The sequence below is a fragment of the Nasonia vitripennis genome, chromosome 3 (assembly GCF_009193385.2).
Source record: "Nasonia vitripennis strain AsymCx chromosome 3, Nvit_psr_1.1, whole genome shotgun sequence".
NCBI lineage: Eukaryota > Metazoa > Arthropoda > Insecta > Hymenoptera > Pteromalidae > Nasonia > Nasonia vitripennis.
The window spans coordinates 20,260,975-20,282,842 of NC_045759.1; the positions used below are offsets into that span (position 1 = coordinate 20,260,975).

The 21,868-nt window shown below is 46.9% G+C and overlaps 2 protein-coding genes across 14 annotated transcripts in view; both read right to left on the reverse strand.

Moving 5' to 3' along the window:
* The window catches only part of nAChRa3 (nicotinic acetylcholine receptor alpha 3 subunit), a 110,064-nt gene that overhangs the window by 19,490 nt on the left and 68,706 nt on the right, over positions 1 to 21,868 (reverse strand). For 8 of the 12 annotated variants that reach the window (XM_031927169.2, XM_031927168.2, XM_031927173.2 and 5 more), the window contains one exon: positions 17,021 to 17,087. The exons of 2 other annotated variants lie outside the window; for them this stretch is intronic. The gene's annotated coding sequence lies outside the window, so the exon portion shown is untranslated. Of the gene's footprint in view, positions 1 to 2,711; positions 2,769 to 17,020; positions 17,088 to 21,868 lie in introns of all 12 variants that reach the window. 2 more of the 12 variants (XM_032597709.1, XM_032597708.1) reach the window with 1 other exon arrangement.
* LOC100120824 lies at positions 13,456 to 15,368 on the reverse strand. 2 transcript variants are annotated; one of them, XM_001604375.6, is made up of 5 exons: positions 15,133 to 15,187; positions 14,875 to 15,075; positions 14,152 to 14,818; positions 13,862 to 14,074; positions 13,456 to 13,798 (listed from the first exon to the last, which is right to left on the reverse strand). In XM_001604375.6, the coding sequence occupies exons 3-5, from the start codon at positions 14,228 to 14,230 to the stop codon at positions 13,512 to 13,514; spliced, it is 579 nt and encodes a 192-aa protein (XP_001604425.1). In that variant the 5' UTR covers positions 14,231 to 14,818; positions 14,875 to 15,075; positions 15,133 to 15,187; the 3' UTR covers positions 13,456 to 13,511. The 2 variants fall into 2 exon arrangements, with proteins under 2 accessions (XP_001604425.1, XP_003426059.1); XM_003426011.5 differs by lacking the exons at positions 13,456 to 13,798; positions 13,862 to 14,074 and having other exon boundaries at positions 14,452 to 14,818; positions 15,133 to 15,368.

Genomic DNA, 21,868 nt, shown 5'->3' on the forward strand with positions numbered 1-21,868 from the left:
ACTGCACACCAGCGCCGGCCGTAAACGCGCGCGTAACCGTAAAGCGTCTTCTTCTTCTTCTTCGTCGAGAGCTGGAGCGAGAGAAAAACGCCCGAGGAGCTTGCATGCGTTCGCAAGCTTCTTTTTTTTCCTTTATGTGCGAGAGTATCGAGATTTGGCAATTCGGATATCGCGTGTCTGGAAAAGACGTAGGTTTGACGAGGGATTTCGGCTATATTTGATTTTCAAATTGGTTTAAAGATAAGCCCGAGCAGACTACAGACTCACACTTCGGTTATGGATATTCGAGCGGTCTCTGTTATTTTATCTCGAGGGATGGGTGTAGCGTATATGTGGGCTAGTTCTCGATTCTGCGGACGCTGAATATATAAGGGCGCGTATATATCGATTGAAACACGCGGTACGTCGCGGCGGGGGCAGTACGACTCGCTGTACACCGCGAATGAATTTTTATGAGAGTCGAGGAGCGATCAAATGGTCGTCGTATAAGAATGAGAAAAATAAATCCACACTCTATAAGATGCTATATACAGGCCCGGTGCGGCTTAGTACGTGTCCGGGCATGCGACGCGTCGGTTTTTCCCCGAGAGCTTGCATAATGGCTTATATGCGCGCTTTGGAGCTGCCGCGACGTAATTAGTTATTAATGCGCGCGTCGTCCTCTCGGAGGTTATACAGCTTGATGGCACTTTTTTGCGAGACGTCTTGCGCGGTAATTATCGTAATCGCTTTTTAAACGCTACTTGTACTTTAAAATTTATACGATGAATATAAGTGAAAAAGCTCGATAACCGATAAAATTGGCGCAGTGTGTCCCATTACTAGAGCTGATGGCAATCTGACGCGTGTGGCGGTCGAAAAGTCCGAAATTGAATAACGCGAAAATTGCGCGGGCGAGCTTAAACACACGCGCAAAGTAATAAGCAAATGGAGCGAGTAGATCCGGCTTTCGTTTGCTCCTCTCATCTCTATAAACGCGCGAACTTCGAGCCTCGCGAGCTCGCGCTGCATTTGGAGCTGCTACAATTTTAAGTTTTAATTATGGCGCGGCGCTATAGAGCCCGCGCGCGAGACGCAACATTATTAAATTCATAAATCACGCGCGAGTGAGAGGGAGATAGTCGTTATGTGCATAGTACCGCGTATAAACTCTCCGGTACGTAATCCTGCGGTGAGAAGGCGTTACTGTTTGGCTTTTTCGATGTATCGCGCTATTTTTTCGCAAGGCTAATTAAATGAAGCAATGTGAAAGCATCGAAAATTCAGAGCGCGCATTTTACATATGGATATACGAGCCAAAAGTCGTAAAGCTACTTTACATATGGACGTGCGGCAGCTATCCTCCTCTCCTTCTCTCTCACTCGAATTTCGACGAGCGAATCGTAAATTTGCTCTCCTCGCACATCACGTGTCGCGCACGAGAAACATCTTACTTATATACACGGTTTTACTGCGTCGGAGAGCGATCTATATTATATAAACCGTCTGCCGCGGTTCTTTCGATTTCGGGATCTCGGAACAATGGCCCCGAGTCGTGTACACAGAGACGATAATTCGTATTTATGCAACGGGCCGCGATGCAGGCTTCCTCTCGCGGATTTATGGAATTTGAGTCGCCGCCAAAGGCCCGTCGCCGTTATATGTGCTCCCTCTATAGGTATGTATATGGTATAGAGAATATAAGGCGATCCGATCAATCCTCCGATGCTGTTGCTGCTTTTTGCGCCGGTCATAATTCAAAATGCCGGCGATACGTCACTCGCCTATGTACAGCCATGAAAATTCCAATATCCTTCATAGTAACTTCGCTAAGCCGTAAAACCGCAAAAGCCCACGCCCCGCGTATATATTATACATTCCGCCCGAGACGCGAATCATCCTAAAGCAAAGAGAGAGAGAGAGAAAGGAGTGCAGCGATTGCTTTCATCGGAAATCCCGTCGAAATCGATGCGATAAAGGTGATCGCTCTACATGCACGCTCAACTGTGTAAAAATCGTAAAACGGCCTAGACGACGTCGAGGGCTCCGTATCCGCGAGTTCGTTGTTTATTAATTTGGCTCTGCATTGCAAATGGACGACAGTCGAGCCGCGTGTATAGGTATACGCATATAGACCGGGGACACGATGGCTCCTGTATAAGAGACGCCTCGGGAAATATTAATCGAGGTCGCTGGCATTTGTCGCTCTGTGCGCGAATGTATCCGAGAGAGATATAGGGGCATGCTTGTTAAGACAGACTGTTTTATAGCGCCGAAATTTTCGACTTTCGCGCGTGCAATTATGAATTTTCCACCGTGTATTCCATAAAGTGCTTCCATAATGTACTGATACTACACCGCGGAGCAGATATTACACCGCAATATAGTATACACGTGCTAACATCCCGTCGGTATCTCGTGTTCCCGCCAGATTTCGATCGCGAGGACGGCTCGTCTAAAAAAGGAATTTAATTTCTGTCGCTCGAGCGAGCGAATTCCAGCCGAGGATATTTAATTTTACCCCGGAAGAGCCGCGTCGCGCGGATGTGTTTGACGATAGATCGGAATGATGTATAAAACGAGGAATGAGAGAGAGAGAGAGAGAGAGAGAGAGAGAGAGAGAGAGAGAGAGAGAGAGAGAGAGAGAGGAAGAGTCTACAGAGGCGGAGGACGTGAGGGTAATGGATAATAGCCGGTATGGTCAGATAGGGTGAAATTTTTTCGTGTCTTACGTGTCTTGTAATCGATGTGACATAAACTCGCGACGATGATTGAGGAGCGAAACTCACCTGAAACAGAAAAGAGAGAGAGAAGAATGGTTAAATTCCAGTAGTGGATCACGGTACATCGATAAATTTATTCCAGCCGCAAGCTCTCGATCGCAATCATTAAATTTCGCTCCTCGTCGGCATTCGTCCCCCCCCCCCCCCCCCGCGCATTCCTGTACGTCTTCCTCTCGTCGTTCGGGCTCATAAAGTAAAAGGACTGCGCCAGGGAAAACAGCGCTACGATCCATCTCCATAAAGCTCCTCCCGTATACCTCTTCCCTCCCCCCTTGACGATACATATACAACGCTCGAAGACACAGGGAAATTCCTCGCGTGGTAAAAAAAAATCGCGAGTAGGGAAAAGCCAAACACGCGAACACGTTGAATCCTCCCGGGAGAGAAGGCCGCGGGGAATATTCAATTATTCGATGTATCGCGTCGGGAAGTTTCAGCTATTGCGATATACGCTCGCGCGCGGCTCGGCTCTTTCGAAATTATTCTAGCGTGGACGAGTCGCTCTTTGTTATTTTTTTTTTTTTTTTGTGTCTTACGCTCGACGGAGCCGCGATTGATTTATCGGGGGGAGGGTAAAGAGAGGACTGGAGCTTTTTTGCGATGTGCTTTTTCTTTTTTGTAATATTATTCCGGATCACGAATTTCGTTAAAAAAATATTAGCTGATGCTTTTTATCTCGATCCCGTGTGTAAGCGGTGTACGTCAGATAGGGTAACGTTGCTGTTGTTGTTGTTGGGGGATAAATAATGCAGTCAGCCGTGTGGTATTCGCGGGCAAAGAAAATAACGCATTAACATCAGCGAAAAACAGACCGAGAGCTCAGGGGCAAAGTGCTGCATTAAGCGATGAATATTTTACGCGTATAATATGTACTCCGACGAGTAAATTCCGCACCTGAGCTAACAAAACCCTAATGAGTTTCGAAAGTGAAACAGGAACGCGCTATCGCACTGTGTCCGCGGGTTAATTTCGGAGCTGTTCGACGCGCGAAAGCAAATCATACGGGTTTTGAATTCTAACGACGACGATACATCGCGAACGAAACATCTCTCCTTGGCAACCTCTCTCTCTCTCTCTCTCTCTCTCTCTCTCTCTCTCTCTCTCTCTTGAGCGAGCGAAACGGCCGCTTTTCTCGCGCGAAAGCTCCCATAAAAGAGAGCTTGCAGCGTAAGAACGCAGCAGCGCGTCCCTTTTCAATGCCAATAAACGCGGGCCGGCAGCCGCACTCAAAACTCGTACGTCGAGCGGCCATAGCCTCAGCTGTAAATCCATATCTCTCTCTCTCTTTCTCTCTCTCTCTCTCTACATCAAACGGCAAACAATGCGCGTAGCCCTATTCGCAATTTCCTCCTCCTTCGCTCGCGCAACGTTACATAAATCGGCCAGATTTTTCTCATACTGCGCGGCTGCGCAATAAAAATCGAAAGGTCGGATTGATCGGAAATGTGTGTGTGTGTGTGTGTGGCGCTCGTATACCGCTGCGTAATCTTCCGCGCGTTAGTTTTTTTTACGGTCGGCAGCGCGCGCGCGGCCAGCGGCGAACATAACCGAATTTACGGGAGCACGATAAGTCGACGACGAGATATGGCGAGCTGGTTTTGAAATTGCCGCGCTTTTGTTCTGATTTAATTAGTAGGATCTTTGTGAAGCTTTATTTAATAGAATATATAATGCTGATACAGAAGCGCATGAAACAGTCGAGCTTGCGAACTTGGCTGCAGAGACGAATCGGAATAATTTCCGTTCTACCGAAATTCTAAAGCCGCAGCTGGTTGAGGCCGGTTCCGGGGCGCTGCGGCCGTTCCGTCACGCGCACGCTGCATTGTGTCGCGCTCCATTACGAACTTGTACACTGGAGGCCTATGGCTCTCTCTCTCTCTCTCTCTCTCTCTCTCTCTCTCTCTCTCTCTCTCTCTCTCTCTCTCTCTCTCTCTCCATCAACTTCCGGGTGTCGTTTGCCACAGCTCTCGACTAATGTCTCTGATGGAGCTCTCTCTCTCTCTCTCTCTCTCTGTGACTTCGAGTTTAATTGTTTCTTTGTGAAATTTTATCGACGCTCTTGAGAGCACATACAGAGTTTAGGACACCCCTTACGATTAGTTGCCAAAACTCGCGGCGATAAGAAAAAAAGAAGCATCGGGTGGAACTTCGCGCCAACAAACAGTCAAACAAACTTGGTCGTGTCGGGAGTAAGTAGCGGTTCCCTTGGCGTATCACTTCTCTCTCTCTCTCTCTCTCTCTCTCTCTCTCTCTCTCTCTCTCTCTCTCTCTCTCTCTCTCTCTCTCTGTTACCAATTACCCGCGCGAAGCCAATAGTTGGCCAAGTGTTCCGCTGGCACTTATTGACAAGCGGCGAGGTGTTTGGGTCTAGCGGTTGTACTTCCCTCCAGCCGAACCGTAATTGAGGTAAGGTCTCGATAAGGTCTTCGAGTCTCACATCGGACGAATAATTAAGCCGCGACACAGTGCGCGAGAATAGGTAAAATTCAAAAGTGAAAATAACTATTGAGGTTACCGATTCTATATTCTCGTACTCGCGAGACGAAATCAATCGCGATAAAAAAAGAAGCCGTAACTGAACATTATTAATACGGACGGAAATACAACGCGCCTGTATATGTACAGTACACAGACTGGGACAAAAAGCGAGAGGGAGAGCTAGTGAAAAAAAAAGAATGAAATCTCCGATATACGTCTCTCGTAATAAAATTGCGCTGGGATTATTTCTCGTCAAGCACAAACAAAAGAGCTTCGCCAAAAAAAAAACACGAAACTTTCTTCGAGCTCTCTCTGCATGAAGCTCGGAAAAATAAAATTTCAAGCGCACACACGGCTCATCTATTTATACGCACGCATTGGATCGATTTTCCTATCTGAAAAAGCACAGAAACTGTGTAACACGCATATACACTAAACCATCGCGTATAATAAAAAAAGCTCTCTTGTGTCTTTCAGGCATACGAGGGTCAACGTTTTCGCCATTATTCTCGCGAGGCAGCAGCGTCGGATAGATCGGTTGTCTCTCTGCGCTGGAAAATGCCGTTTCCCGATCTCAATTCGATGTCCAATTTAACGAGATGTGCTCTCTCAGGGAGGGCTGCTTCCGCTATACATACATACATACACACACATGCAAACGTACATCCAGTGTGTGTCGAATCCATCGGAGGGAGACTACTACTATACGCTATAACGATCGGGAGCATCGATGTCCATCGATTCGGTCGAAAGCCGTTTTCAGTCGGCGGTTTATGCCCATCGTTCGCGAGCTTTCGATTAATTTTTTTTTTTTTTTTTTTAGACGAGGAAGAGAAGAGATCTATCCTCCCGTTGTCGCGGCATCTTGATCACCGAGATTTTTTTTCTCGTCGTGTTGCTATTTTTGAAATTCAATTTCAGGCCGATACGCGAGTAGGAGCTATGCTGAGCTTTTTGATGAGTTTCGTGTTTATTTTGGAATTCGCGCGCGAGAAAAGCCGACGAGTTTTCCTACTTTTGGACAGTGTAATTCCGAAGTTACACTGGCCTGCTTTTGTCAGTTCGCAATGAAATTTCCGCCCGCAAAACACTTGCCCGAATGACGTTTAATCAAAGTTACAGGACACACAAGAGCTTTTATAATAGAACAACACTTAATCATCGACTGCTTCGAAGATTTAGTCGTTCGCTCGAATTACCAGCCTCTCGGCGCTGCACTTACTCTCCAGGAAAATCCAGAGCGTGTACACGGCTTGGCCGATAATATTGCGCTAATGCGTATGTATAGGGATATCCCTCGGACTAGCCGCGTAATGGGCGAGCTTTCATTAGATTATTTAGGCGCGTCGGATTGGATTAGCGCTGGAGAATTTATGCGCTGTGTTGTGCTGGGATTTTCGGGGCTGTGCTGCTGCGTGTCGAATATGAATATAGATGTTTTGCAAAGTTGACTTTCTTGACGGCTATAGCCAATGATAATCTGAAGCTCGATTTCAATTTACTTCGCGGCATGTATACTCACAAGCTTTGAGTATATTCTATTGACGGGATAAACGTCAAGACTGTTCATATTGTGTGCACTGCAGATACACAGAGTATATAGTGGAAAGTAAGAATTGACGTTTCAATATAACTTCTGACAGTGATAAAAAGTAAATATTCCACTGGACACTCGCGCATGCATGCCTCCCACTTTTGGAGAAGGAAATATAAAAATTTTGCTTTTGAGGTCAGCTCTCGACTCGGACTCTCTAAAAGCTCGCGCGTTTGATTTTTCAAACGGCGTGTGCGACCTTCATCCGAACAAAGGGCTCGACTTCATTCGATTTCCCGTATATAAAGCAGAGAGACAGAAAATAAAAGAATACGTATATACGGGAGAAACAAAAATTGTGCGTGTCCTTTGAAGCAATAAAGTTCGAATTTCCTTTTTTCAGATCGAAATCGAATTAATTGCAAGCATTAGGCCAAAGTATCTATATGCATATACGCCGGTACCACAAATCCCATTCAAATCAGATTTACGACACTTTTTAAGCCCGTTTAACAGTAGCGCGCGGCCCAATAAACTTTATCCGAGCTTTATTCCGCCGGCCTTCTCTCTTCGCTCTCTCTCTCTCTCTCTCTCTCTCTCTTTCCGCGCGTAAGAAGACAGCGGAAAAGTTCAGCGGGCCGTATATAGTAGTCGCGCAGCATCACGTCGCGGGTGTTTCGTCGGCGGACAGATAGAAAATCCCGACTGCTGCACACTGTGTGTCCGGACGACTGAAACTGTTAGAGGACGGCGCGATATATCCCTCGAGGTGAGCTTTTCTTGCGCTTCGCTCCCTCACGGAGAGCCAAGCGTGACGTCGCTATTCGAAGCTTTATTTACCCAAAAGTTCGATTTTATCGACTCAGTATCGGATATATGTTCCTTCGCGTTTTCGCAATATTATCATGCTCGGAGAGTACTGCGTTTCGCGTCCGAGAGACAGAGAGCCATTTACCTAATGTTTTGTTTCGCTCCCGCGCGCTGTACTGCGGAGAGGAGCTTTCAAAATGCTTTCATATCTGGAGGCCATTTGCGGAATGCTTTTTGTTACGATATTCATCGCCGGCGCGCGGGGGCGGTGGAAAGATGCGGGCTTCTCGCGGAAATTAGTCGAACCGGAGCAGGCGATATCGGCCTTAGTTAAGAGTAAAGTAAGATCGCGATATTCCCTATTATTATTGAATATTAATATCACAGAGTGAATATTCTCGTTTCTCGTCCTATAATGAAACGTCTCTTTTAGCCAAGTTTCCCAGCTCCTCGTCGTTGTTTTTCGTTTCGTTTCAATTACATTGTACACGAGAGAGTAAAGGGAGGGGAAAGCTACACGGCGTATTAATTATTTCCGAACCATTAAGGCGACCGCTTCGATTAACCCTTTGTGGGCGGCTGCGTGTATAAACCAGCGCAGAGCGACTGTCGAAGCTTTTATATTTTTCTCTCTTAACAGCAACGTAACTCCATCTATTTCTCTTGCGCCTTTTTTTAATTACTTCGAGAGACGCAGTGGAAAATTATAAGACCGCTCGATCTCTTTTTTGCGCGCGGCTCTATTAATAACTCTTTTTCGAGACTCTAGCGCGCGAATCGACTTGTACGAGTCAGGTGTAAATTTTTTTTATATGAAAAGAAAGTTATTAATGTTCCGTTGTACGTTCTCGTTTAGAAGAGTGAACAATTTTCAGGAACGAATTAGAGCTTGAGAAGCGAATCCCGAGAGGTGATCTCTCAATGCGTATAGTGTTGTTCTTCTATTTGTAGAGCTCATTCCAATTCTCAGTGTGTGTGTGTGTGTGTGTGAGATTCGCGAGACCAGGTATTCATTAGAGTGTATAACACACCTAACCGCAAAAGCACCGTGTGCTGGAATTTCGACAATACTCTAGCTCTCACCTCGAGTTTGGTCGCCATTATGTGTAACTACGTGTTGTTCTAATAAAATACGGTGATGCGATTTTATTTCTCCGTATATTTGCCCAAATAAAGGAGCTAGCGCGGCGAGAGAAATGAGATTTGCACAAAAGGCGCGTTCATTTATTCGGCCGGGTTAGCCAGCGATTGCGCTTTCCAAGAGCGCTTTCTTTGACATGCAGATTCGTCCATCATAATTGCATTTATAAGTAGATCGAGCGAAGAAAAATATTGTCCTTCAGATATGCCTTTTGTGCTCCCTTACTCTCTCGCTCAAAGGGACTCTATGCATAATGCGAAATAACAATAGCGGATATAGTCTCGAGGTGTTTTCCTTTCGAGAAAAATCCATAACGAGTGTACGACGAGAGCCCCTCTCTCATCATCGTTGCGCACAGCTCGCAGAAAAGCGCGGTAAGTATATACATATTGAATTGCTTCTCTATCGATGAAACAAAAGAGCAACAAAAACCGAAACGATACTTCCCAATTACCGCGTACATCCCCGATATTTACAATCGAGACTCGCAATAAAAGCCTAAAATGAAGCACGTCCCCGCATCGAGGAATCGTCAGTGAATATCCCCCGCGCGACAAACGTGCTCGATTCGCTTTCCATTCATCGACAGCTGCTCTCGGCTCCAAGTTCAAAACGCGCGGCTCTTTTGTCTCCTGCCGCCGCCGCCGCCGCCGCCGCGACGATCGTTATCGATAGCTGCAGCGAGGCCATTGTTTGACTCGCGAGAGAGAGAGAGAGAGAGAGAGAGAGAGAGAGCTCAAAGGGTCAGCGGAGGGCGAAAAAAGAGCCCGAGAAGCGACGGATGACAAATAGAGTGTGACGAGCGAGAGGCATGGAAATGCCGTCGGGGGAAAAACATTCGGGCAAAGTTTTAACGGCCTACGATACGCATGCGATAAAACGAGTCGAGAGAGGGAAGGAATAAAAGAAAGTGACTGACGGATCCTATGGACGAGAGCTACAGAGAAGAAAGAGGGATGAACGCATAAGCACTCGGAAAAATGACCTTTTCGAACCGAGATTATTAGGAGATCTACGCGCAGTTGCGGAAATAGAAGAAGAAGAAGAAGAAGAGATAATGGATTTTCCTCAGCACTTCTTGCAGACAAAGAGATGACGAGAGCCCCGCATACACACATACTGACTCGCATCAGTATATAGTCGCGTCTCCTTAACTTTGAATTAAGACGAATCCCCGTATGCTCGCGCATAGCCTGTCGCCGCGGCGAGGAGAAGAGCCGCACTCGCGCAAAAAAGATACAGAGAAAGAGAGGGTGAGAGAAGGAGGCAGTTGGCCCTCACAAGTAGGTCGCCGGCAGCTCGATATCGCCGAATACACTCTTGGGAAGGGCGTGTATGTGTGCGCGCGCGCGCGCGCGTATCTACACACGCGCGGGAGCTTCAAATTGGGTTAAGGTAGCGCGAAGTGCGGCGCTTTCAAAGATATATAAAGGAGGAGGCTCGTCGAGTTTTTATTAAACACGAGAGGGCTCGCGGTGGCATTGTCGACGAGAGCGTCGCAGAGCATTGTTGAATGGGTTGGCTTTTTCGGGCTGATATCCTATATGAGGCGAGAGAACGAAGAGACGGTGATAAGCGCACAGAAGGGGAATTTTAATCGATTCTCGCATAGCCGCGATTAAATAGCGCCCGAGCTTTCGATCCCCGAGTAGGCTATAAAAAGCTCCAAAAGATCCGGGCTTTCAATTTACGGGTAATGCAGGGTAGGGAGACAGATAGACGTATATCCTCGACGTGCGGATCGGGATCGTTAGAAAATGAATTTTCAATTCTGCAATAAAAGACAACGTGGACGAGAGAAGCTCGAATATGTACCACCTGCTGTATCGAAGCTCCGCGTACAGAGAAGAGGTTAAGGATCAATGGAAATCCGGCCAATCTTATACTCTTTCTCTTATATACTCTCCATTATAGTATACACACACACGCGCACACACACACGCACGCAGAGTTGGAACGGAGCATTTTTTGTCGTTGTTGCGTCCTCTATTTATTTTCAAACTCGCGCGCTAAATCGCTGTTCTGGGGAATAGTACAGAGAGCTGCGAGTCGATGATCGGAGCGCGTTTTTCGCGCGCAAGCGAGCTTTGGCCCACTTTTGTCGCGTCGCTTGTTTTCCGCGCGCTATACACAGCGGCTTTTCTCTCTCTCTCTCTCTCTCTCTCGTGTGTCGGCGCGCAGTTGCGCTTCGTACACGAGTTTCGAGGTATATGCGCGGCTATATGTAGCGTGTGGCACGCCGGGAGGGTTTTCGAACGTTCGCAGACTTTACGGCCGTCGTCGACGGGACAGATGGCGCGTGTGCGGATTGATAACCGATAACTCCTTCTTTTTTAAGGAGAAGCGTTTCGGGAGGTGAAATTCTCCGATCTATTATTGAATCGCGTTAAATTTTCACGAGGCTCTCTCTTCTCGCGAGTAGTCGACGAAAAAAGAAAGCCGCGCGCACTTAGCGCTAATCGTCGCGTCAGCGGCTCTTTTCGCGAAGATGAGTGCCAAAAAAAGAACGGTCCGCGCGCGCACTTACTCTCCCCGTCTCTCGCGCATAAAGCTCTCGAGATGCTGCACTCGATAAGTCGAGGACTCGGGGATTTTTCTTGGGGGGGGGGGGGGGCAGATGTTTTTCGCCAGTGCGAATCGTTAGGGGATTCAGCCTGTGAAAGCGAGTGGATTACGCGTAATGCGCATCAGTGCCCTTTGTGCAGAGGCTTCGTGCTGGATTATCGAGTGCGGATAAGTCGAATTATATAATATCCGGAATATTGTTCGTGCAAATGCGCCCGCCGTGTTGAATCCAATCATGTTTTCAATCATAGTTATATAGCCTGTGATGAAATACTCGATACACGATATAGTTTATTTACAAATTGTTTACATACTCGCAAACATATAGTAGCTCATTAATCGAAAATACACGTGTTATCGATCAAATTTCAACTCAACCGAGCCATCAATCAGCGAAAATATAGGGGAAAGAAGCAGACACAGAAGAAGTCATTTACGGAAGCCGAAAGTCGTTAAATTCCCGGGGATAATTCGCGCGCCGCAGCAGGACGTATAAAGAATCACGCGCGCGAAATTACGTGAGCCGCAGAGCCGAGAGGGACACGAATAAAGCCGCAGAGAGAAAGAAGCCATAACGCGTTGCCGTCATCACGGCAACGCGATAAATAATCCCTCGCTCTCTCTCTCTCTCTCTCTCTCTCTCTCTCTCTCTCTCTCTCTCTCTCTCTTTCTCTCGCGCCGAGGGAGAAAGCCATGGCTTTGAACGTCCATCATGTATACTACTGCCTTCCCTCACGGAATATCTCCGCAACATCTGCACTACGTATCCCAACAGGAGCTGGAAATAAGCAGCTGTGCGCCGATTAAAAAACTCGAGGGCGAGAAACTCCCCAGGTATACAGCCGCCCCGAAAGCTCGTGTATTTATAGAGAGGACGCGGGTATAATCGGTGTGTGTGTGTGCAGCGCGAGGAGAGAAAAAACAGGCGCGGGAATTAGCGAATGCGGGGCGAAAAACGAAGGAAAAATATCGAGTCGAGTGGAATTAGGACGGGTAAAGAGGAGTAGGGAAATCCGCTGGAATGGGGATCGGCGATACGAGGCAGTTTCTAATGCCGATGCTTTACTTTTTTTTAATTATTTTCGACGAGTAATCTCTCGCGACCGACTGAGCAGAGTTTTTTCTTCCTCGGCGATTAGCGATTTTCAAAACGGAAGCAGGCGGATAAATTCACCCCCGGATAATTTTCTATTTTTATACATTTCGAAGCCAACGCAAATTCAATGCGGTTCTCTCATTTAAAAAAAAAATGATCAGCTGAAATATCATTACACCGCGTTGATTTTCCAGGCTCATTGCAATTATGCAAACGATGCTCCGATTATACACGACACACGCATAAACGCGCGAAATTCAACGAAGCTAATCCATCGTCCAGAGTTCTCAAAAATTCAAAAATCACCGCTGCTTCTGCTGGCCACGCGCCATAAATCTGCCGGCGTGGCTGCTGGAAAACAAAAGGAAACAACTCGTCGAAGCGAACGAATTACCGAAGACCGTCGCGCAAACAAATACCTACATACAGCCGGCCCCTCATCGGCGGATCCCATTTGTTTCGACGTCCGCGCGGAAGAAATATGGCCCACGGCGCCAAGTTCGCGCGGGATGTGAAATACGCCGCCCGTGTGTATGTACGTGTACGTATGTAGAGGGAGGACGAGCGGACGATCGCTGCATTTTTCAGAGGAGAGGATGTGTGTCGCTCGTGTGCGGGATGCGTCTTGGGACGCGTTGCCGAGGAAAGTTCTCTGGAGGGATTTTCGCGAATTTTGTGCCGGGAGAGGAGCTCGTAATTTTTCCGCGAGTGTACCACGGCTGCTTTCTTCGATTTTTGTTTAAATTTATGTTTAGGAGATTTTGACTATGATTAATAAACAACGAGACGAGTCTCTCTCGGCTGTCGAAGGAGTCTCTACTCCCTTTGTGTGAGCTTGCGCTTATGAATTTCATCTTGTTTTCCCTCTTCTGTTTGACTTTCCGCTTGTCTGAGCTGCAGTTCTCTCCTGCTGCTCTGGGTTTATCCAAGAGTAGAGCTACGCGGAGAGCTCCGGCACTTCGTAAACGTAAGTAAAGCGCGACTACTGTCGTCGAGGGCAATTTCTCGGATGCGATTCTGCCGATGACGTTATTGGCCGCGAACGAAAGAAAGTTCACTGTGACGACGATACCTGTACCGACATTTTTTTTTTATTTTATTTATTAGTTATAAACAATCCGTGCTTCACTGCTTGCAATCTATCTTACAAATGAAAAACGCGTCCACTCCGCAAAACCAGCGCACAAGGCCCTGCTTCGTAACCATAACACAGCGATCGCCAATCGATTCTCCTGACGGCCGTGCGAGCGAGTGCGCGCGAATGTGCACATCATCGACGACCGGTTCATCGAGGACGCTGTAAATCTCGGAGTCGTCGAAGAGTGCGTAGAAGCCCACCCACGTTTGTCTACCTGCTATGTAATCTTTCAGAATCGCTTCTTCCGCCTTTGATCGTGGGACGGCCAAGTGGGCTGAAAAAATGGACGAATCATTTTATGGCGGATTCGAAGATCGAACGTACGACTATCACCTACCTCCCTCTTCGATGCAAGCTTTTCTAGCAGTATTCCAATCTGCGACTCGTTCGTTGTGAAATTTGTAGGCACCGAATCCATCGCGGAAGTCATAGTCGACGGGTATTTCGCAGGTTTTCTCGGGTGTGGCGTTGTTGCTGGGAATGTTGCTTCCGAAGTAAAACGTTTGATGATCGGCGACGAAGTTGTGCGTCACGTTCGTTGGAATGAGGCCTGAAAGTGTTGTTATCGATTATGCTTGTAGATATAGGTGTAAAACTAATTATATTCGAATTTATCGAGTTACGTACCTTCGTAAGGAAGAGACGATGCACAATGACACAGCGCCGCGATGATTATAACGATATGCATGTTGAGCATGTTGTACATGCTTCGCGGGATAAAATCCACTGAGAACGTTTAACTAACACTTAATATGTTTCACTAGCCAATAGGCTGAATATCGATAAAAAGCTGCACGTCGGATATTCCCACTCTCGGGGTCAGGGTAAATATAAATAAGCATCATCAACGGAGATATCGTTCTAGCTATCATAGCCTGTGTTTCCGCAAAGCGATAAAAGCGATAACGAAATGTTTGCATTATACAATTGCATGAAAAAGATTATTCACATTTTGTTTTTATTGAGGCACGTGTGCAATGCTCACCAGACATACAATCCACGCTTCAGTACTCCTCGCAGTCTATCTTACAAAAAAAATTCTCGGGAGCCTTGCAGGTCCATCGCATGAGACCCTGCCTGTAGGCGATAACGACACAGCGATCGTCCATCGATTTTCTCGACTCGGGTATGTGAATACGCGTGCCATCGTCAATCGGCTCATCGAGAACGCTGTAAAACTCCGAGCGATCGAAGTGAGAGTGGTAGCCCACCCAAGCCCATCTGACTACTTGGCTGCCTATGTAATCTTTCAGGATCGCTTCTTCCGCTTTTGATCGTGGGACGGCCAAGTGGGCTGAAACATTGATCGATCATTAGCGCACTCTTATTACCATTATGGACGCTTATTACCTCCTTCCGCGATGCAAGCTTTTCGAGCGGTGTCCCAATCCGTGTGTCGTTCGTCGTGATATTTGTAGGCGCCAAATCCAACGTAGAGTTGGTAGCCAGCTGGTACTTCACATTTTTTGTTGGATGTGGTGGCGTTTGAGAACGCGTTGCTCGTGAAGTAAAAGGTTTGATGATCGGCGATGAAGTTGTGCGTTGCTTGACCTAAGAATTTGTTTTAAGTTCTCAAAGTGATGATTAAATTTTAAACGATCGAGTTACCTTCGTAATTAGGATAGGACAGCGCACAATGACACAGTGAGGCGAGGATTAAAACGAAATTCATGCTGAGCATGTTCTTCTTCGTGTATTCTGGCACTAACACAGTCCGCGGAACACAAGCAACGGAGAACGTTCGAATGTAAACACTTGTATCGCACTACTTAACTGACAGGCCGAATATCGATAAGAAGCTGCAGCACATCGGATATTCCCGCAGTCGGGGTCAGCGTAAATAAGCAGCATCGAGATGATCGTTAGTCTGCATTTATCCTCTAAGCGTAATTTCCCACCGTTTTCACGCGTAGCCTTTCCTTCTTACGCAGCTAAAAGCTCACAACGATCAAAAGCCTCGCGAGCTTCGTCCTCCATTAAAAAATCCAACGACCCAATCGATTCTCCACCGCATCAACTTCCAACCGCAAATATAAATCATAGCAGCAATCACCCAACAAAATACCTCCTCGACAACGTGAGAGCACCACATCCTCTTCCCGCCGCAAATATCGTCATCCTAAACGCTTACATCTCCCGCTGGCGCAAAAATGTTATCGTCCAATATCTATATATAAACGACCAACCATAAATCCCTCGCATCGATCACTATACGCGCGCGAGGGAGTAATACCGCTCATTCGACGCTTGCAGCCGATATCGACGACGAGAAAGGAAGTCGAAGGAGAAATATAATTCCTGATTAACGGCGACGAGGGTGAGAGAAACAGAGTCGACGCTTACGGCGGACGTGTTTGTTTTGATTATTCTTAAGCATGATTTGCTGCGACGTACGTTTCGCGATCAGAACTCCCCGCGAGCTTATGATTCCCCATCGACTGGATTGTTATTTTACGAGCATATAGGCTTATTTACCGGCTTCGTTATTTATTCATTTTTCACGAAAATGTACCGCTAGAAATTTCGTCCTTCTCCCAGCGAAAAGAGATTCAATTTTAAAGAAGATCCGGTGCAGCGGCAACAAAAAACTTCTCGAAAGTTTACGTTTTAAAGAGTACAGTACCCGCGCGCAACTTTTCTATTAACAAACGTTGCGGCAAAAATAGCTCGGAAAAAGAAAGAGAAAAAAAACGCACCGAGACAGTACCATATACGCGCGCTCCTCTGGATGAACGCAAACTGCTGCGCACAGACGAAAGTTCGATTAAAATTCCTGCCAGGTATGGGAAAGTTTGCGTGACGAAAGTTGCCCGTTTAACGCGGCTCGCTATAACAAAGAAGCAAAAGGCTGTTTACATAGCGAAGGAAAAATTGTACAAAAACAATATATTCTACGTCTTATTCGTTTTTGTCCAGAACGATCGCACTGGGGAATATTCGAAGCCCGACGAGAGAAATGTGATTAGGATTCAATTATTCAGATTTCGAGGGGCTCGATTGCGCGCGCAGAATCTGATGGGTTTCGACGTTCAATCATGGAGAGAGGCGTCGTCGCGCTGCTGTGCGGTGTATTTTTGAGCGAGCGAGGGAAGAATTTTGCGGCTTCGATCGGATGCATTTTTAAGCTTGCGGTGCTTGTGGTATGGTAGTTGGTTCGTGTTTTGCGTTCGCGAATGCACGGATTCGAATATTTCTAGAGTTTTTGGTAGTGTAGGTAGAGAGATGGCTTACATGCAGAGTGATTTGAAAAGAATTTTTTTTTGCTTTTTTTGCGACGCTATAAATAAACGTTTCGTTTTAAAATTGCAACATTTTGATAATACAGTGGTCGCACTTCAATTTCCGGCAAACGATGTCACCGCTGCAAATAAATTTGTTATTTCACTCCGCCAACCGAGATAGAGAGCATCAATAATACATCAATTGACCCATGTTTGCTCTGCACCTCCAGCAATGATATAATTCCTCTACAGAAATAAAATATCTCCGAACTCACCGATAGCCTTTCCCTCGCGCACCAGACTCTCTCTCGGCTGCAGGAAGAATTCTGGACTCGGCTTGAGCTGCAACAAATCGTCGTCTCTCATAGTAAATAATTCGTCAAAGTATAGTATTGAAGTATATGTACGCCCCCTACTTCTCAGATCTCCTCTCTCGGGGGAAACTTCGGAAATAACAAACGTGACAGCCGCCGCCAGAGTGAGAGATATCCCGATAAAGCTCGCGCGCGAGGAACTGCGGAATCTTAATGTCCCACTTTGCGCCCTGTTATACTTGCGCAGCCACATCCTATAAACTCCAACTCGCTGCGCGCACGTGCTTGCGACACTCGTCATCCCTTATCGCGCCCGCGCTATAGGTGTCACACGAGTTCCCTGCACTGCTGCATCTATGTTATACATACAGGTCTTATATATATATATGGCTGTACACGGAGCGTTAATGAAATCGCGACGCGATTGCCTTAATTGCGCTCGGAATTATACACCAGTAGCGCATCAACGTGCCGCGCATGTGTGTGTGTGTGTGTAATTTTTTTTTCCGTGTACATCGTGTGCTATACGTAGAGAGATATTAGAGAGGCTCGAGGGGGTGCGGAGAGGAGGACGTGTTCAAGAGGCGCGTAGCCGAGATAAATCTTTCGGCGAGTTTCGGAGGCTCCGAAAGCAATTTGCGGCGCGCGATAGCGAGCCGCCCATCCTTAATTAACAGCCCGAACGCGCGCGGCCTTTCGAAAATTCCCAAAAGCCACTTAAAACTCGATCGGCGTATCTAGCGCCTTCTGCAGTGCGCCGGGCTGAGGAGGAATTTTGGCCTTTATACGTGCGCTATTTAGGTCGGAATGGGGCGACGCGCATTCGTATACTTTGTACAACGTCGTGTGCATTTTTTCAAAGAGTATATTACTTGTATTGAATTCGAAAGTTGTAAAAAGCCGGGCCAGCTCTAATATCGTTAGAAAGAATAATCCCATCTGGAACAAAGCGATACTCGGCCGCGAAATAAAAGGAATCCCCGAAGAAACTCGGCCGCGAGAAACTTTGCACTCGCTGGAATTTCTCCAACTTTCAAAACAAACACACACACACACACGGAGCTAACCGAGTCGAAAGATTGATACACAAAAATCGCCACGAGTATCATACATAAATCCCGCTGTGTCATGCCAACCGAAGAGCGGGAATTCAAAATTTCGTCGTTCGTCCCCGCTGCGTCTACGAAACTAGAGGGGAGCGCATAAAACAAAGGACGAATCGAGGAATATAAAGAAGAAGAGAGTAGCAAGGCTGCACAGGTGCGCCGGCCGTATAATAAGCGCGAAACTCGACTCGCGAGTTTTGCATTCGTCATGAGGACGTCAGGATTCTTAGTTTTATCGCGATCATTTTTCGGGGGACGGACGACTTTGCGCGCGCGGCTTATATCTTACGCGAGTGCGTGGAATGGATGGAATCGCTTTGGCGCTGTATAACCGCAGTTGTGGTTTATAACGTAGCAGTGGCTGTACTTTGTCGGATCGCGGAGACGATAATGGAGATGGATCGTATAAATTTTATACCCTTCGCGGAAAGTCGTCGTCGTCGGAGGTAATACACTCGCAGAATGAATATTATCATTATTAATCAATGGAAAACATTCGCGGTTTGAAATATCAATACACGAGGCTGATTTAAAATACACAAAAGTAGCTCTCGGTGATCGTTTGTGACGGATAAATAAGAAGACTCGCTGCAAAGGAACGCGGAGTAAACAAACAAAGGCGGAACCGTAAAAGAGAAAACTCGTCGTGCAAGCTGCGGTATATATGCAGGACAAGAAATTGTTCCTTTCCGCTGCGGCGGTATATACTCTTTCCCCGTCAAAGATACATATAGGAAGAAGGATCGTCATCGAGTCGTTACTCTATACGTATAGGTATACGCGCCACGCGAATTTTGCGTTTATACGTACCGTAGAGAGAGAACGAGGGTAAAAAAGCTCTGTATAATGTCGATTCCCCGCTGCAGCTTTGAGAGAGAGAAAGAGAGCAAAGCTTCGCTTCATCTGGAAATATCGATTGGTTTTTTTTCCGCTACTATTTTTTTTTCAACTCCGAACCAGGACGTCGTTATGGGAGAACATAACGACGACGGCCAGAAACATTTTTCGTTTTTTCGACAAAAGGGCGCGCAAACAATGTAGAATTTAACGAGAAGAATTTGCATGAATTCCTGCACCTTTACCTATAGAAAAACGACGTCCGGAGGTTCACGAGGCCAAGAGCAGATCTAATAAAGCCAGAGCCGACTACTCGGTTAAACACAACGAAGAGAGTCTTTTACTACTCCGCCGGCGCGGCCCCGACGCTTTCCCCCCTGTATACAGTAGAATATTTACACGAGCCGGAACGAAGCAGCGGAGCTGCAACAATCGCGCCCGCGTAAATACAAAGTCCGCCGCTACTGACGTTGAATCCACGTCTTCTCTCGGACGTAATTATGAAAATCGCGCCACTATACGCGGTATATAAGGAAATCACTTTTCGAGCAGCGACGGATTAAAAAAAAGCTTGACCCAAATACCTCGTGGGCCAACGGCCATCTGTTTTCCCGCTCGTTAACGCCGCCGAATCCCGGCGCGTCGGCCTTGCGCGAGGATTTTTCGGACGCAAAAATATGAGAAACCGCGAGCTGGAAAAACAAGGATGGCTAAGAGAATGCGCGCGAGTCTCTTGATTCTGCGGAGGAACAAGAAGAGAGAAGTTGGCGTACGTGTGTGTCACGGCCAGCAGAGTTTTGCGGCGCGGGAAGTTGCAACGCGGGTAGAACGTCAGGTTGAGTTACGGGCCGCAAACTGCAGAGTGCGGGCTAAGTTTCGCGCGCTATGGCTTTGGAGTCTGATTCGAGAGAGAGAGAGAGAGAGAGAGAGAGAGAGAGAGAGAGAGAGAGACGCGGAGAGTGATGAACGGGTGGACGAAAGGGCGGGAGGTGTTTACGCTTGATTGTATATACGATGTAATTAACCGAGATGAGACTCTTATTCAGCAAAATCAATTAGCTCGCCAATCACCATCGCGGCACCGTAAATAGAGCACTTGGAATTCAATCCGCGAAATTCTCTCGTCCCTGTATAAAAAGAATCCGCACCTCATTCAGCGCAGTCCTATAACGAAATTATTATACATCCGCGGCCAATATTCGCCGAGCATATCTCCCGTGGCGAATAATACATTCCATTACCATTCACGGCTCTCGGCTCGCTATATCGGAACGAAGAAAAATCAAGATCCTCACACGTGCAGGTGGATGAAAATTGAGTCGAGCAAAGTGGGCCATTTAATTTGGGCTCGCGACAGGCTCGTTCCATTAACGTGCGGCTCATTTCGCTCGAGGGTCCTCCAGCAACGACTGTACCCGTAGTCGAGATGGAGCTGGCCCGTGTGTTTGTCCGCTATACACGAACTGCGCACATATACGCGTGCTCGAATTTATACCTATAGTATTGCGCGCGTCTTGTACGCTTGTTTCGCTGTTTGCTCTGCTGTTATGTGCTGGCAGCGCCGGAGTTGCGCAAGACGGACTTTTTTCACATAAGTAAGGGGGATTTCGCAGCGGAGTCGACGAGAGTTACGAGATTTCTGCGATTGGGCAAGTTTGCGGATTTCAATACTTGATGAGGCTTGGTTGAGTTTATCTCTTTTTTAAATTTTCTGTCGTTCGAAAAGAAGGCGCTCGATAAAAGTTAACAAAGCCATATGCACGAACTTTGAATTCTAATGGAAAACAATAGGGCTAAAATTGCTCTATGAAAATACCATATATATCTCGCGAGGCTCTCCCACTCAAACTCTTAGCAAAAATAAGTCGGAGCCGGATGTGTGTGTGAGAGAGAGAGAGAGAGAGAGAGAGAGAGAGAGAGAGAGAGAGAGAGAGAGAGAGAGAGAGAGAGAGAGAGAGAGAGAGTACTCTGCAAAAAGCGATCCGAAAACCCGGCATCAAAAAGAAACTTTTAAACGCTTCACGGGAGTTCGTTTGTTTTATGCCGCTCGCAGTTACCCTGGTAGAAATGAGTCTAAGAACAGGCTAGTAACTGGCCAGTTCTTAGGATTTAACCTAGTTACTACCTAATAAACGGCCAGTTCTCAGGGTCATTTCTACCAGGGTATTTCTTCTTGCAAATTGGCGCGTGCGGACGATCCTAATCCCATCAGCGAGAGAGACAGACAAATTGCTCATATGATATGGGAAAAAACAAAGCGGTAAATTTCCAAACTCTCAAAAGAATTTTTCGCGTTTTCGTCTTTCGAACGTTTGCTCCCGCAGCAGCAGCGAATGTTACTTTGCCGCAAGTTTACGCCTCTCGCGGAGAATGTGTATTGACTCCCATCGCTCGTCTGTCGGATTATGCTCGACGGAAAATGGTATCAGACAGGCTCGGGGGCTAGCTACCCACTATATGCTCTCGGGAAACTTTGCTTTGTCTTTTCCCTCGTCGAAAGCAACACAAATTACGGTTAGCTCTCCGGCAATAAAATAGAATCAGAGAGTGAAACATTGCTTACGGGTTAGCGCGAATCTTGCGCCGCCGAGTTTGACTTCGGGCTTTAGTTTCTGTATTAGTGTTAAGAAATTATAATTAGCATAATGCGCGCGTACAGGAGCGCTGGTAATTAGATTTCCATCCGGGTGTGCGGCTAATTATCGAGTGACCTCGCCGCCGTTGGATTTTTAGCGTCGAGAGCTGCAGCGGATTTTTGGGTTAATAACTTTCGAGCTCTATGTACGAGAATAAACCGCCCAGGAGAACAATGCACCTTGGGATAAATCACTTTTTGACCTGTATTCCAAGACGAGGATACGTATAC

Bases quoted from the DNA above. Each gene is read 5' to 3' on its own strand.
- LOC100120824 (XM_001604375.6), bottom strand. From the start codon at position 14,230: ATGTACAACATGCTCAACATGCATATCGTTATAATCATCGCGGCGCTG. The intron at 14,075-14,151 runs GTACGTAACTCG...CAACACTTTCAG, and splicing joins ATCGTCTCTTCCTTACGAAG to GCCTCATTCCAACGAACGTG. The intron at 13,799-13,861 runs GTAGGTGATAGT...CCATTTTTTCAG, and splicing joins AGCTTGCATCGAAGAGGGAG to CCCACTTGGCCGTCCCACGA.